At 32.8% G+C, this 16,024-nt stretch overlaps 1 protein-coding gene across 2 annotated transcripts in view; it reads right to left on the minus strand.

Moving 5' to 3' along the window:
- Positions 1-4,028: 4,028 nt before the first annotated feature.
- Positions 4,029-16,024, minus strand: part of LOC119632291 (LIM/homeobox protein Awh) — a 47,010-nt gene continuing 35,014 nt past the window's right edge. Inside the window, exons 3-6 of one of the 2 annotated variants that reach the window (XM_038025124.1) lie at positions 10,337-10,554; positions 5,286-5,507; positions 4,515-4,640; positions 4,029-4,397 (exon numbers count right to left, since the gene is read on the minus strand). In XM_038025124.1, the coding sequence (XP_037881052.1) occupies positions 4,336-4,397; positions 4,515-4,640; positions 5,286-5,507; positions 10,337-10,554 (628 nt within the window). In that variant the 3' untranslated portion in view covers positions 4,029-4,335. Of the gene's footprint in view, positions 4,398-4,514; positions 4,641-5,273; positions 5,508-10,336; positions 10,555-16,024 lie in introns of both variants that reach the window. The other variant, XM_038025123.1, reaches the window with a different exon arrangement.

Consider the following 16,024-nt stretch of genomic DNA (forward strand, 5'->3'; position numbering starts at 1 on the left):
CTCCTTGCATGAGCTTGTTACCACTAAATTAAAAAACAATCTCTGCGAACTCTGCAAGGCCCAAGACAATTAAATACCTTAGAACAATCCTAATGCAACCGAAAGGTAAGTATGTAATGAAAAACTGAAGAGGGAGTTGGAATCGCCAATCGGCTTACTCTCAAATTGAGTTCAGTTCATTATGTTGACGAAACACTTATTACACTTTCACTCTTTCGTGCAAAAGGTTTCGGAAAATGAATCACCATTTTCCAAATTTCGAACAGTAAAGATATATGTGAAGATGTAAAAAGTACATCTTCCGATCATGTAAAAACATGTTTTTTTTTTTCATTTTTAAGAATCATTATATGGAAGAACGGACACCTTCCACACATGGAAGATCGAAATTTTCTGCTGCCAAAATATTGGTTTTCACCAATTTTTGCCAAGAAAAAATTTATTTTCAAATAAACTTTTGTTGCTGAATGCAAAAGTGAAAACAACTTGTGGTACAAAGGTATGCTAAGTTTGTGAGGGTGTGTGCAACATCCAAAAGAAATTGAAATAGAACCAACTTTCATTATACGAATTAATTCTGAATTATTTTCTGATTTTATTTAAGCATATCCTGCCGACTGTCCAGCTATTCGTCTTGGTTTATTGCTCACAATCCACAGGTCGTATGAAATTTAGTACACCAACATATTTTGGACCGAATAAATAACTAAAATGATGCCAATTTGACCGCTTACCCTATAACAACACACGTTAAAATGTGGTTCGATGAATAACTGAAGGAATGTGTAGGGTAGTTTATAGTATATCAGGACTCACTATACTGTTTTTCCTTGTTTTAGAGTCTCCCACATATGACTATGCATGAAGGCTTAGGCCGCTAAAGATATCAACATATGAAAAATTTGATTTTTTTTAAGCACCTTCGACTTTTCAGTTCAGTTAAAATAAAAGCTTATATCAAAACATTTTTTTTTTTTTTTAATTTTTTAAATATTTTTTTACAATGCGAATTATCACTTTGTTGAAAGACTCATTCCGGTCTCTGTGTACACTCCATTATAAATAAAACAGTTCGCTCAGCAAGACCTTTCAATATAAAAACTTTGAAGCACTGATCGCACAACATTCTATAGTAATTGTGGACATAGGGAAGTGCTCGATATGCCGTTTGAGAGAAAGCAATTTGAATAGAAACTTACAAAAATGGCGTCTATTTTTTCACACATACAAAAATGACGTTTAGCTTAAATTCAGAAAACGATATCGAATCGATTGGTATGCCAAAAGTTGGGCCTATAATATCTCATGTCGTTCTCAATATTGCTTACCGTAGGTGATGTAGATTATAAGAAAAGTGAATTGTTTGTAATATACTCGGCTTCGACATTTACAATTGTGTCCAGAAGAAACTATAGCTATAGAATTCGATCGACTTTCCAATATTTAGATACGCATATAAATAAATTAGATTAAAATTGTGCGTATGTGCGTATTTGTATGAACGCAAAAGTAGATCACATATTTTGTGTATAACTATAAAGGCTGTAATAATGCTAAATCGCTCTGACGCCTTTTTCCCAAATTTCTATACGATTCGAGCAAATGTATGGCAATATTTCATGTATGAGTTATTTCCTGTAGTTCGAAGCAATTGACAGCTACTTGGCGTTTGTTTGGAAATTTTTCAAATTTTTAAAAACGATTGCACTCTTTTATGCCCTTTATAAACACTTTTTTTGCAATCGATGAACTGTCCGTAAATATCGTGTTTAGTTGTGTTTACTGTTTTAATAACATACATCGAAACGACAACCACATCATTCTAAGTTATCTTCACTCTCGCATGTCCGTTAGATATATGCATAGCGCATAGCGCATCGAATATCTAATGCAAGTTAAATTCCACTGTCGATATTTTTAGAGGGTATATCTTGAGCTCTTCGCAACGAACACAAATGGCAAATATTTCAAAAGCGATGCTCACATAAAGAAAAAGATATGACGTTTCAAGTGAGAAGGAATGCTAGGAGGATTATCGAAGTTAGCTAAATCTTGAGCGTGATCGTCCTTGCTATCATGTCGATCATGTCGGTCATGTCGATCAAATTAAAAAAATTCAAAGGACCCTTATCTCAACATTGATTAAATATGTTCCTCGAGTTCTTACATATATTAGTTTGGGGAAAAAGAAATCCATTATTTTTTCGGTAGATGGCTGCACTGATAGATTTCTCCTAAAGTATCGATCAAACAATTTCAGATTTATGCTCGTTGGAAAGGTGACATTTCGCAGTAAAAAAAATTCTTTTGCTGTTTTTTGTTTGGTGCATTCAGTTGTGAGTTACAGCGTGTTAAAAATGGAAGTGAACAAAGAGAAAATTCGGTACATTTTACAGTTTTTCTTTGACAAAGGCGAAAATGTAAGCCAGGCGGGTAAAATTGTGAATGGTGTTTATGGTTCCGATACTGTAACAGCCAATTATGTGCAATTTTGGTTTCGTAGATTTGATGTTAAAGATGCACCTCGCACAGGTAGGCCGGTCGTCGAAAATGTCGATAAAATCGGAGAAATGATCGAAGTTGACCGGCATGTTAGCAGTCGTAACATCGCCTAGGAGCTAAAAATCGACCATAAAACAGTTTTAAACCATTTACACAGAGGTGGATTCAAAAAGAAGCTCGATGTTTGGGTGCCACACCAATTAACAGAAAAAAACATGATGATGGAGCGAATTTCCATCTGCGAAGCCTTGGCCAAACGGAATGAGATAGACCCATTTCTTAAACGAATGGTGACTGGAGATGAGAAATGGATCACATACGATAACCCTGTGCGAAAACGATCGTGGTCAAAGAGCGGTGAAGCAGCTCAAACGGCCAGGAAGGTTTTGCTATGCATTTGGTGGGACTGGAAGGGGATTATTTATTATGAGTTGCTTTCATATGGCCAAACGCTAAATTCTGATCTCTACTGTCAACAACTGGACCGTTTGAAGATAGCGATTGACCAGAAACGGTCAGAATTGGCCAACAGGAGAGGTGTCGTGTTCCACCAGGAACACGCTAGGCTACACACATCTATAGTGACTCGCCAGATACTTCGGGAGTTTGGTTGGGAAGTTTTAATGCATCCGCCATACAGTCCGGACTTGGCACCAAGCGATTATCATCTTTTTCTTGCATTGCAAAATTTCTTTAATGATAAAAAATTGGAATCTAGGGAGGATTGTGAAAATCGATTACTAGAGTTTTTTGCAAATAGAGACCAGGACTTCTATGAGAGAGGCATTTTGAAGTTACCTTTAAAATGGCAACAAATCGTACAACAAAACGGAGCATATTTGATCCAAATCGGACAATCCGAAGCATGTTAAATAGAGTCCTGAAGTTCATATAAAAATAATGGATTTCTTTTTCCCCAAACTAATATTACGATCGAACTTTGTTCGATTTTAACGGTGCGGAATTATTCACAAATGAATAAATGCTCCATTTTTTCTGCACGTTTTGAAAACTTTTTTTAAATTTCTAACTAAAAAACTATTTTCTAAATATCTTTTGCCATTTCCTTATGCTGCTTGCAAGAAGCAAAAATGCTCGCAACATTCTTTGGACTCTTAGCAATGCAAACTTGAGAAGTTATTCACATTCGTTTGATTATGCAGTTTTTCGTCAACACGATCGCTTAAAATAAATATTTATTTATTTTACTATTTAATAAAAGTGTCGGATAAAATGAAATTTCGAATGTAGATCAGGGCTTAAACCAATTTCTGGTAATATTGTGCGCGGTATAAAAATACGTAATAAATTTTTCATCAAATCTTAAAATTATAAATCAGACAATTTCTCATAATATATTTTTTTTAATATAATTTTTTTTTTTTGGTTTTTTTTTTTATTATTACTTTTTCTTATAAACTGTGATATCGTGATATATGTAGAGGTAACGATGGTGGATATATCGGTGGATTCGACATAAAACCGAATTAGATCATTTTTTAATTTTCTCTTTTCACTGATCTTTCGTTTTCCTTTTTCTTTTTTTTTTTTTTTTTTTTTGCACTGGAAGTTGTTAATGTTCAACTTAAGCTAACGTTAAGAGCAGTTCACTTTATCATACAAATGTTGCGATTATTTCTATATTAATTGAATGTTTTTTCTTTTCTTTTTTTTGTTTTTTTTTTTTTTGTTTTTGTTTTTTTATATTCAAATGGACGATTTTACAATTTTGACTAGGATGAGGACGTATTTCTGTATTTCTAGCATTATCATAAAAATTATTGGTTGCACCGTGCGAATGAATTTCTCCTAATGGGGTTTTAAAGTTTTCAGTCACACCTCACTTTGCATACAATGCACACTAGAGTCTTGCGACAATTCATCCATAGATGATTCTAAAAATAAATATTAAAATATAATAATTAATTAATGTGGGTTAGTATTAATTAGGTTCGCAATTTGCTAATTATTAAAGAATTTAGTTTGTCTATATGTAATGTAATAAAGCTTACCATGTGATGGGTACAGGGTCGTTTTAGTGCCATTTAATTGCATGGCATTCTGAGCGTTATTCTGGAACGAATACGTTAATTGTAAATTAATGTGGCGGGCAAAAGAGCTTCCTTCAGGTTCGCGGACTATAATTAAAAATAAATATATATATACACATATTCATATATATGTATAGAGATATAGATATATATATAGTATAAATATACAATTAAACGCATTTTAATATATAACCATTAATATACTATTGTAGTTAAGCAATTTTCATATAATATATATATATATATATATGTAGAATAATTAAAATAAATGGTACGTATGTATGTGCGTTTATTTATGTAAAATGCCCTTTAGTTTCAACGTCAGTAGCCGGTTAAGAAGTAACAAAAATCCGTATATTCAATGCGACAATGTTCCTTAACTTTTTCAAAAACTAGAAACTAAACTCAGTACAAACATTCACACAGATATCAGTACTTGCCCGAAATTCCTAAAACGCAGTCTTGGCAGGTTGGCTTAAATTTAAATACATTTACATATCAATTGGTTGATATAATATTTGATATGATTTTTGGATACAGATTTATCTTTATCTAGATATCGCGGTAATTATTATTGATGCGGATGCCATCATAAAATTTGAAAAGTCAGTAATTAGAGGCTAACAGCCAAGTTCTCAGATTCTGAAGATTTAACGGAACCATACAAACATATATCCAGATGTTCTACGATCTACTTCTACACTACAATTTATTACTTACTTTTATTCTTACCAGCGTGTATATGTTTTTTCTGTCGTGCTCGAGAGTTTTGAAACCAAACTTGCGTTACACGTTTACTGAGTCCTGTTACGGAAGCAATACGCTCTAAGTCTTGACCATCCGGATTACTGTCAATTTGAAAATTGGCTTGTAACACTTGTAATTGCTCCTCCGTAAAAGTTGTACGAACGCGTTTCGTTTTACTTTTATGATAACCATCGCCATCACAGCCGTCTAAAGCCACGTAATGCAGAAATAGAAAAAAAAAAAAGAAAAAAAACATAAAATTGCAAGTAATTTTATAGGTTGCTTACTGTTTAAAAGTAAAGTAAGTTTAAAAGGTCGTGTTTTGATATCATTTGTTGCATTCACGTAATCGCAACTCGACGAACTTTGATTGTGGACTTGAAAAAAAAAATAAACCTTTCATTAAAATGTGTTAGAATTGCGGTAAATATCCAAAATTCTTATAGTTTTCAAGGCTATTTTTAAGGCGTATTTTTCGCATACCACTAATAACGGAATTTTTTATTTAACCTATTTTTGTGTGGAAAAAGAAACTCATATTATCATCAATTTTTCGGTTTGTGTATGTCTGTCACAAAAAAGCGCATCAACAATCCCTTTGATGGGGGTGGGGGGGGATATCAAATCGAAGGGACTTGGACAATAGAATGCCGCTGGCTATAAACCGTCATTTTACGTTAACTAGGCCGATAACCGATAGCTACGACAATGCCGATTTATTCTCTTTAACAATCGCCTCGATATAATTATAAGATGACATGCCTACGAGAACTAAGTGCGAAACGTCATATAAATTAAAACATAAAAAACAAGTTATGCAAAACATATTTGTTTTCATTTGATTTTAATAAACGCGAAATGCGGAAAATGTATTTTTTTAATCGTTTTATTTTTATCTTAATATTATGTTTGTGCGTATATGTTAAACACACAAAAGGGGTTAAAGTAGACTAGACAGAATCATTTTCTGATTCGATCAAAGCTTGTCTCTCTGCCTATCTGTCTATTGGTCCGTCTGTCCATTCGACTTGCACTCTTGTCTTGAAGCGATCGATAGTCCAAACTTTTGCGATATTTTGATGAAATTTGTCACGCTCAGATGCCTTGCTTCAAGGACAAACGCTATTGAAAATGATTCAGGACGGACCACTTTTTCGATCGTTCGAGATCATGTCTTTACGGTAGTATAGGGTAGGCCATGGCCTACTATGGAGTTTTTGCTGATTATTTAACGAAAAGAATTTTTCTTTTTGGGTTTATGCACATAATAGTTTGTTTTCCTTGTGCATATTCTTTGCTTTTATTGAATTTTTCAAATTGTTTGCTTCATTTTAATGAGTCGATCGATTACTCAGAAAAAGTTTTTTTTTTTTTTTTTTTTTTTTTGTAAAATTCAACTTTATGATATAAACCAAGTGCAATGGTTCTGTACAGTATCGAACCGAAATCTTTCTTTAAAGAACGATTTGCCAAGACCCACAAAAAATATGCTTCAACTTTCACACGGATCTCATCATTTCATCTCAAATTTTCTTCTTAGAGCATGCTTTTAACATTTGTAAACAGATTATATAATCGAGAATTATTTTCAGAAATCTTTGAATTTTTTCGATTGTAACCTTGCGCAGCCACGATCAGCATCATCGCTATGCCTAACGGTCCTTTTAAGTTAAGCAAGCCACCGACAAATTATTGTTTTCGAGCGGAAATCTTACCCTGTGTCGAGCGGTACACAGCGGTATACTTTCCTATCAAAAAAAATATTGCTTAATCAATACACGATATTTGGATATTTCCCTTGCCTTGAGCATAACCAAAGTAGCGTCACTAAGACCGATGTATTTCGTAAGCGCATGATCGCAATGAAATGAAATTTTCCTAAGCGTCGTTTGATTGTTGGCACTATTTAAAAATGATATTTTGATGATTTTACTACGGACGATATCCACTCGTCGATCTTTAGAATTGATTAACTGAGTTGATTGATTTAATTGTTCGGCTACTTCATGATAAGACGCGGAACTATGCTAAGCCGAATTTTGGCAAAGATGAGAAATCTTAAAATCCCATGAGTACATACTCTAGCCACAATGTTTGCCAGTTTTTTTTTTTAGATTTTTTAAAAAAATTTGCATTGGATCATCGTCACATTACGTTCTTAAATCTTAGATATTGTCGGAATTTGGTGATTACATGCTATTTTCAGGAACTGAACCTCTTCCCCTTTAAAAAATATTTAACTCATTGTTGTTGCAAGTCTTTTGACAAGATTCTCCTTTTTTGACTCAATCCTAAGAAAGTAATTTTCTGGTATGAATTCTTAAATATAATTATATTTTATGTTTAAATTCACATAATTTATTTTTATTTATTCGGAAATTGGTTACGTTCTACTATGATGAAATTAATATGAAAGTGTTTTTAGCTTGCCTCGGAAGGAAAGTTATGAAAAAAAAAGAAAAAATTGATTATAATGCCGTGCGACTACGTCGATGTAAAGTGAACGATTGCTTTTATCTAGATATGAGTTTCGAACTCGAAAATGTCTGGTGGATGACTGGTAGAGACGCTCGATTCAGAAAGCGTTCTTTTTTGAATAAACAACATTGCTCGTAAAGCGGACTCTAAATTTAATTAAAAAATTTTTGATTTCTTCCGTTGTGTAGGACTTGATTTGATTAAACTTACTGTCGCTTAAAATGTTAAAGCGGAATATGTTAAAATACATTTTTATTTATTTATTTTTTCTTTTTTTTTTTATGATAGAAGGAAGACCTTGAACAATTCTTTGTTTTTTTTTTTTTTGCTTTTTTTGCGATACATTATGCATTTGCAGACATTAACGCATTTATGTAAGTATTTATGCAATATGTTCATGTGCGCATATTTTATTGGGCGTTTGTGTTAATGATTGTCAGCAATTGAATGTGACTTAGACTACATAGAAACCCGAAAGCATGGCAAAAGTATTTAAAAAAAGGAAAAACAAAAATCCCATCAACAGCAGCCGTATGTGATGGTAGTCTTAAATGGAATTTATACAAAAGTGCCATTCAGGTGGGAAGTCGCGCTTTTACATTGGGACAATTACACATTTTATGACTTGTGCTATGTTCACTGGTAAGTCACGTTCATGTATGTACATATATGTATACATCACTTGCCAACTTGTTGGCTCAGTGACTGGACGGCGTCAACATTTGCCTTTGCGCGTGTAGCGTTGTGGGTACACTTCTGTTGTGTATGACATGGTTTTTGTCAGGCTGTGACGTCTATTTGTACGTGGTTGGAATACTTATACGTAGATATGCATGAGATGGATACATCATATTTTAATGTTTAAGAGTATACTGCAACGGTGTTCCATATCATTCGCATACAATTCGTCACAGGACGGATGGGTAACAAGGGACAAAACAGAAACTCTTACTCTCTCTCTCTCTCTCTCTCTCTCTCTGTCTCTTTGTTTCTTTCTCTCTCCCCCTATCTCTTTCTCTTTATTTCTTTCACTCACTCTTATCCTCTCTGCGTACCCGCAAAAACATTTACAAGCACATACGGCCGATTTTATGTATGAATTTATATGAAAAACCAAAAAAAAAAAATATATTTTTTCAACACATACCGAATTTCGTGTACCTCTTACATAGGTATGTACACTTATGTATGAACTAATTGCAATGAGCTAAAAAAAAAAAAAAAAAAAAAAAAAAAAATTCTTTCATATTTTCAATATATTATAGGATATGATCCAACGTCACCATTGTGACGACCAGTCAAAAAAAAACAAAAAAAACTAAAAAAATAGTTTTAAATAGTATTTATGGAATTTTGTCGCTATATGTATACAAAAATCGATTATAAATGAAAAACGTCTGAGCTACGAATAAATACTACTATGTTGATTTGTATCACACGTTACGAACGATCGAGCGATTACACAATACAAACAAAAAAAAGGAAAATCTCTTTTATTCCATTTATGGCGGTTATACACTCCTTTAAAATATATACTCATGCTCTCATACACTCATCTCATTGTTCTTAGAGTGAGTATTCACAAATCATGAAATTTGTAACAAAGTTCTGTATTTATACGCAATCTGTCAAATAGAAAAACAGCAACGCAACTCACTTATTAAACTCGCCCAAAATGGTTAGAGAAAGCTTAAACTAGTTTATAAATAAAATTTCAAATTAATGCTTATTAAGAGCTTATGAATTGCCGGGCACTGAGACGGGCAAAGTTAAGAAGAAAATCGCAAATGTCTAATATTTGTTTTAAAGCATCTAAGAATTATATTCGATGTCTTTGTTAACTTTCTTCCATCTCACTTACCGACGTAAAACTTTAAATTCCGTGGACTTAGTTTAGAATATTACGTTAAAGGCCCATCTTTTGTAGCTTTATGCTGTCAGAACAGCTAAGGAAATCTGATCAGAATATTAAAACGGTATGAATGCATGCCTGCAAGCATTGAGCTCAATTTTTTTTTTGTTGTTGCCTAAATCTTATTTTGCTTGCAAGTGTTAGAAGTTTGAAGTCACATAAAAGGAGGCGAGCTTTTGCGGGCTCTTAAATGGACAAAAATTTACTAAAATATGAGGACAATCTTCTCCTTTATGTAATTATTTTTTATTTTATTTATTTATTTATTTATTCGTTTATCTATTTAACTGTTTAATTTAATTATTGTTCCATTAGCTATTTAAAGACTTATTTTTCGATTACATTCATCAAAAATCCAACAAGAGTAGAGCGCATAGAAAAAATTTAGAAACTACCCCTGATTTACATAAATAATGGGATCTCTTGTGCATATACGGAATGATAAAATTAAATTTATTTCTATTTTAAATTGTTTTTTAACTTTCCACGTTCATTTATACCGGTCCAAAATTGTAGCTTCTTCAAGAGAATGCGTTAATCTTATTATATCGGTACGAGAGTAGTTGTAGAAATTTAATAAAATCCTCAATATTCGTTGGTAATATATATAAATATATAGAATAGAGTTTCTTAGTTTATCACCTACCATCGCTCGATGTTGTGCCTCCTTCTACGGTTTCCAAATAATGCGCTTTACATAAGACCCTGTCTTCCATAAGCGCAAATTGTTCGCCGGTTGATAATTGACGTCCGCACTGATCGCAAGCAAAACAAGCTAAATGAAAAACCAAGTCACGAGCACGACGTACCCAATCAGAGGCTGAAATTCCTCGACAACATTTCGAACATTTCGCCCCAAAACTCCTAAAAATAATTAAATAAATAGAAAAAGTAAAATATTTTGTAATTAACGTGCGCAAGTGAATAAATGAATGTATGTATGTAGTAGTTCCGAAAAGAAAAAGAATATGTCATATATATGCAAATAAATTTTAATATTGACAATATTGACTAAGCACACACATGCATGATGACATATATGCATATTGTGTGTTGTTTGTTATATAAAGTAACAAAGGTTCCGCTTGTTGTCAAACATAGTGTTTGATGCCGGAAGTCTTTAAAAAAAAAAAAAAAAACATGTATATCATATATTCGCTATATTCGCCCACATAAGAATAGATATCTATCGGGCTTCATCAACTGTTTTTTATCATATAATATAACTGAAGTATTCATAATGAGTTCATTTATGTAAGTAAAACTTGAAAAATTATTTATACTAAAACGGTCTAATTTTTGTTGAATTTACAATTTCTAAGTAGAAAAGTAAATATTTTTGAAAACTTTTATATGCTACTCTTTCTTATACACGAGCACACAGATCTATATAGCTGAGTTCGTTTTTTTTTTTTTTTTTTTTTTTTTTTTTCATTCAATTTCCAAATGCTATTCTATAGCCGTTAAAAGGAAAACAAACAAATTTCTTAATCTTTTGTTCGATCATTGATGAGGACAACGTTACCTCTACACTTTGAATTTATGACTGGTCGTCATTAGAGAATATTAGAGAATTTATTAAAGTGTAACAACATCTACACCCTTTAGATACTCAGCATACGGATACATAGAGCACGATTGCTCAGATTTATGACATTGTTGATTTTATAACTAATGTTTATTTTATATTCGCATATAAGCACATACACACATATGCATATACATCCGACCCGAGCATATATGTATTCATGGCTTAAGTTATATATTTGTATAAGCGCTTTAAGGGGAAGCCACTGTAATATTTAAGAATAAATAAAAAAAGGCATACTTTTCGCAACTTTTTTTAGGATGGAAGGAAAAGCAATAAAAGAATAATAGACAACACGATTATGATGCGCAGATTTAAGCGTTGAAAAATGCAATTTTTGAAAACAATTAGATATTGTAGGTGTCTCGGGAGCACCTTCAATTTAAGCAGTTACCCCTGCTGCGAATTTGAATCTAAAAACAACAAAAAAAAAAAAAAATCATTTATTCTACATGCTTCTAGGCAAACAACGTTGTATAAACATTTATCTAATTGGGGAATAAATGACTGAGAAAACGTTAATTTTTTGACCAAAAAGCTCTTTTATTAAAAAAAAATAAAAATTAATTTATCGAAAATGCCTAAAGTATTTCTCTAAAGATTATTATTATTTCAAAGATACTGCAAAATTTTTAACGGCTGCTGGAGTTTGGCTGATATGTGATGTGTTAGAGACATGCATTCTTGTTGTAATAAATTATACTAAAGAAAAGAATATTAAAATTGTTCTTGCATCTTCATATATTCGCCCTCATTCTCTTCCCTCGAAGATTTTATACTCAAAGGGGAGCTCCCTTTGTTGCATCTATCGACGATAGAATCTCACGTTTTAACAACAAGAAAGGTTAGCCACGTTCAGAATTAATGTTAAAAGCTTCGTTACACATTTGTAATTTCTTGGTTGAAACAATGACTTCTTTCAAATCGCTCTCCTACTTTCATATCTACTCATCAGTCATCTCTGTGAATCAATATTTTGAACATATTTTTATTTGGGAATGCTTTGAAATGAAACTAAAAACTTTCTAAAGTCATCTGTTAATATGTTCGAAAATTCGAACTCGATAGGTGGAACATTAGGATCTAAAATCCCATCAGGGATCCCCTTGACTCGAGCAGTCTTTTCACAGCGCTTTAAGGAAATGCCTAGCATTTCAGGGAATACGTTTTTTTTTTTTTTTCAGATAATAAACTGTTTTCAATTCATTCAATCTACACTATTGAAAGTATTTATGACGTCATTAAAAAAAGAAAAAGAAATTCTGAATAATCTGCACTCGTCTTCCATCTTAAATAATACTTTAATCGCTTTGAGGTAAGCCGACATATTCCGCTTCATAGAATAATAGTGCAGAAGTATTTAATGCTATCGATAGTACATCCCGAGTCGTATACGCAAATGGTTTTTATATAGATTGTGGAAAATTTTGAAAGAAATCAAGACATTGCAGGCAGTCTCGACAAAGGTTAGATAAGTAAATATCTATCTATTCAAGTTCAAATCATTGTACATCGAAGTTGGATTTCTTCAACTACAGTCTGGAAGGTATTATACTCACGAGTCGTGCAAGGCAGTGCTCTCAGCAAAAGAGCGGAACAAGTTAAGCAGTTAGAGGTTATGCGTAGTTAGAAGTTAATAAGGTAACGAAAGGTGCCATTAGCTTTGAAACCCATCCAAGGCTTTCTTCCAATTATCTATAAGCGTCCTATCGGGCTGATCGCGACTGTTCCCGCAGATATTTTTTTTACCAAATTTGAGATCAATAGCTGAACATTTAAGGTTTTATATTTTCGCTTTTCGAATTGCCATCACAGAAATCATCAAATGATTTGGCCATATTTGTTTGTCTGTCTATGTTTGTCAATTCTATGGTATGCTGGGCTGTTATCTGCTCTTAGTCTGTCCACTGTCACAAGAGATGAGACAACCGAGAAATACACATCAGCGGTGCCGCATATATATCTGATCAACGCAAAGCTAAGTCGCTGTATCTATGTCTGGCTCTCTCTTTAGTTGCTAAATAGTAAAACACAAGTGTTGCTTATTCCTGCTTAGATAACGTCCGCATGGTAAGTTTGAAAATGAATGTGAAGTGACCGTCTATGATTAGATTTCATCTGATGTGGCTGTCAATTAAAGATGTAAACGTTAGTTCGTAGTTTCTAGGGGAAAACTTCAACAAAAGACGACAGATAAGTGAAATGAAGAACGTTATATGAAAAGAAACACTTCCGCCGTCCAAGATTTTTGAATCTTATAAGCGAATAACAAGATCAATAAATTTTGATAGTTGTGCTGGAAGACTCGAAAGGTCGCGTCGCGGCGTTCGTTTAGTTGTTCTACGTTTGTTAAATCACAAAATTCAAAATGAGACTATAAAAGTTCTTATATATATATATATATATATATTGATGTGATCTAAGACGATAAAACACGAGTATGAGATGTTGATTTGAAAAATAATATAAATATTGATCAGAGCAGTTTAAGAAAGCACACAGCACAGAGGAAGCCTTGCCCGAGTTGCGAATATTTAAAATTCACCTAAAATTTAATATTTTTCTGCATACCATTATTCATAGACACGTACATGTACGTAAACATTATTTGTGACGCACTATACTATATAAATATATTACAATGTATAAGTATACTATATACACTATAAATACACTAAAAATAAATTCTAATGTGCTTTGATAAATACTTGTGTAACTTTTCTTCTAACTTCTTATGTTAGTTTCTTTTTTTTACTTTCTCGTATGTACGTGTATATGTATACATGTATATATGTTTATTATTATATGTAACGACCAAAGTAAGCAACTTGCCAACCAATTATAGGCGCATTCCATCTGTAATTCATTTAGAGAAAAAGCAAACTGTTCCACACCCTGTAAGGATAAATAATCCTTCAAATTTTTCGGATTTGTTTCAATTATCCTTATATTAAATGAATATAAAAAATATATACTCAAATGTAATTGCAATCATGAAGAATTTATTTAAAAATAAAATGAGCAATTCTCGACGTGTCGTGTTCGACGTGATCGGTTTTTTATTCAACGTGCCCGTTATCGCAGGTACGCATTTCCACATACTTTGTGACAATGTCTAATAGCGAAGAGTAGTGATTGCGAACTTCGCAGAGGACCACTCTCAATTTGAAATATTCCATTTCGTCAAGCTCGACTACAGCCCGTTTATAATCGACACGATGATCGAGATATTTTTCTGCTTTGGAAACGGCATTTGCTCGGGAAAGAAAGTAACGAGACACATGCGCGAAAAATGCTGCAGCTTCAGTTTTCCACATCGTGGATTTTCGCTAAGGCATATTTCTGAACTCGATTAAAAACATCATCGCTTGGCGTGTCGGCATCCAATTGAACAGCTTTCACTGCCTCACCACTGACCAGAGTGGGGTTTATTGATCCATACGCAATAAACTGTTCTGGACTCTGGTGCTGCTTAGGCCCCTATTCTGTGGGCATTGTCTAATTCGCCAGGGGGCGTATATTACGCTTAAAAGTGGCTTAGGTCACCTTGGGGTTAAGCCATCATGGCAGGAACCCACGTTAAACCTATGCTACAATTTGAACAACTTTCACTATATGGCCGTCGTCGACAAGATCGTGGATAACCGCCTTGACGGCATGTATCATCTCATGTAGGCGTTCATAAGATAAAATTCCTGGAGACAATTCATTATCATCATCACTTTCATCTCTTTGAACATGAGAAAAATTGTCATCAGGGAAAACAACCTGCAGCCAATAGTTCTTTTATGTAAAGGATTTTTTTAGGAAATTCTCTAACAATTTTTTGCAATTAGTACGCTTTTAGAAGCTTCCATTGTTCGCGTTTATACTCGATTTTACGAATACAATATCTAAGCAAAAAAATATATATGTATAACTCACTGTTCTAAAGTCAACTGAAAACCTACTATTGAAAAATATTCCGATAAAAATTATCTTGAAAATTATTCAAATACAAGATCAATCCAAGTCTACTTATTTCATTACGATATGAAAAAAACAAAGTGTATTTATTGTAAAGTGTATGTATTATATAAGTTTAACTACGGTGCGCTGTAAAGATTTACAGAATAAATTTACAGAAATTGAAGACAAGAGCTTTGAGTTCAGATTCTGTTCGTTTCGGTTTTAGAGCTTATTAGAAAGACTCACTAAGCTTATTGGCCCATTTACAATAAAGAGATGGACATATATAAATCCAATCAAAAATCCTTTTTGCAAAGTCTTAAAAAATTTTTAATTCACTACGATTTTTTGAGAAGACAACTTGACTGCTTTTTTGAGTTCAGAATTATTTAAATAAAAAAAAAAAAAAAAAACAAGGACGATAACTAAATTCGCTAGAAAACATTTTGAAGAACCTTGCATATGTGTCGGCGCTATTTAAAATATTTTTTTATTGCCTGCAAAATTGTTAGCGGACCTACAAGAATCATTTAACATTAGAAGTTTAATTATTGGGAAGTTGCGCTTATATAGAGCTCCTGCTCAAAATGTTAATTCTAAGTACAGAATATATGTTGATGTTAACAATTAGTGTTGTACAAAAATTGCAATAATTTATTTATTCGAATTTTTGTAATGGCTTTCATTCTTCGAGAACTACCACACTTGACGAATGTTATGGAACCAAGTAAAGAAATATTGCAACAACTGATAACATATATATCCACATTAGAGGATACCATAGAGGATCACATTTCT

Source organism: Glossina fuscipes, unplaced genomic scaffold (assembly GCF_014805625.2).
Source record: "Glossina fuscipes isolate IAEA_lab_2018 unplaced genomic scaffold, Yale_Gfus_2 1, whole genome shotgun sequence".
Classification (NCBI taxonomy): domain Eukaryota; kingdom Metazoa; phylum Arthropoda; class Insecta; order Diptera; family Glossinidae; genus Glossina; species Glossina fuscipes.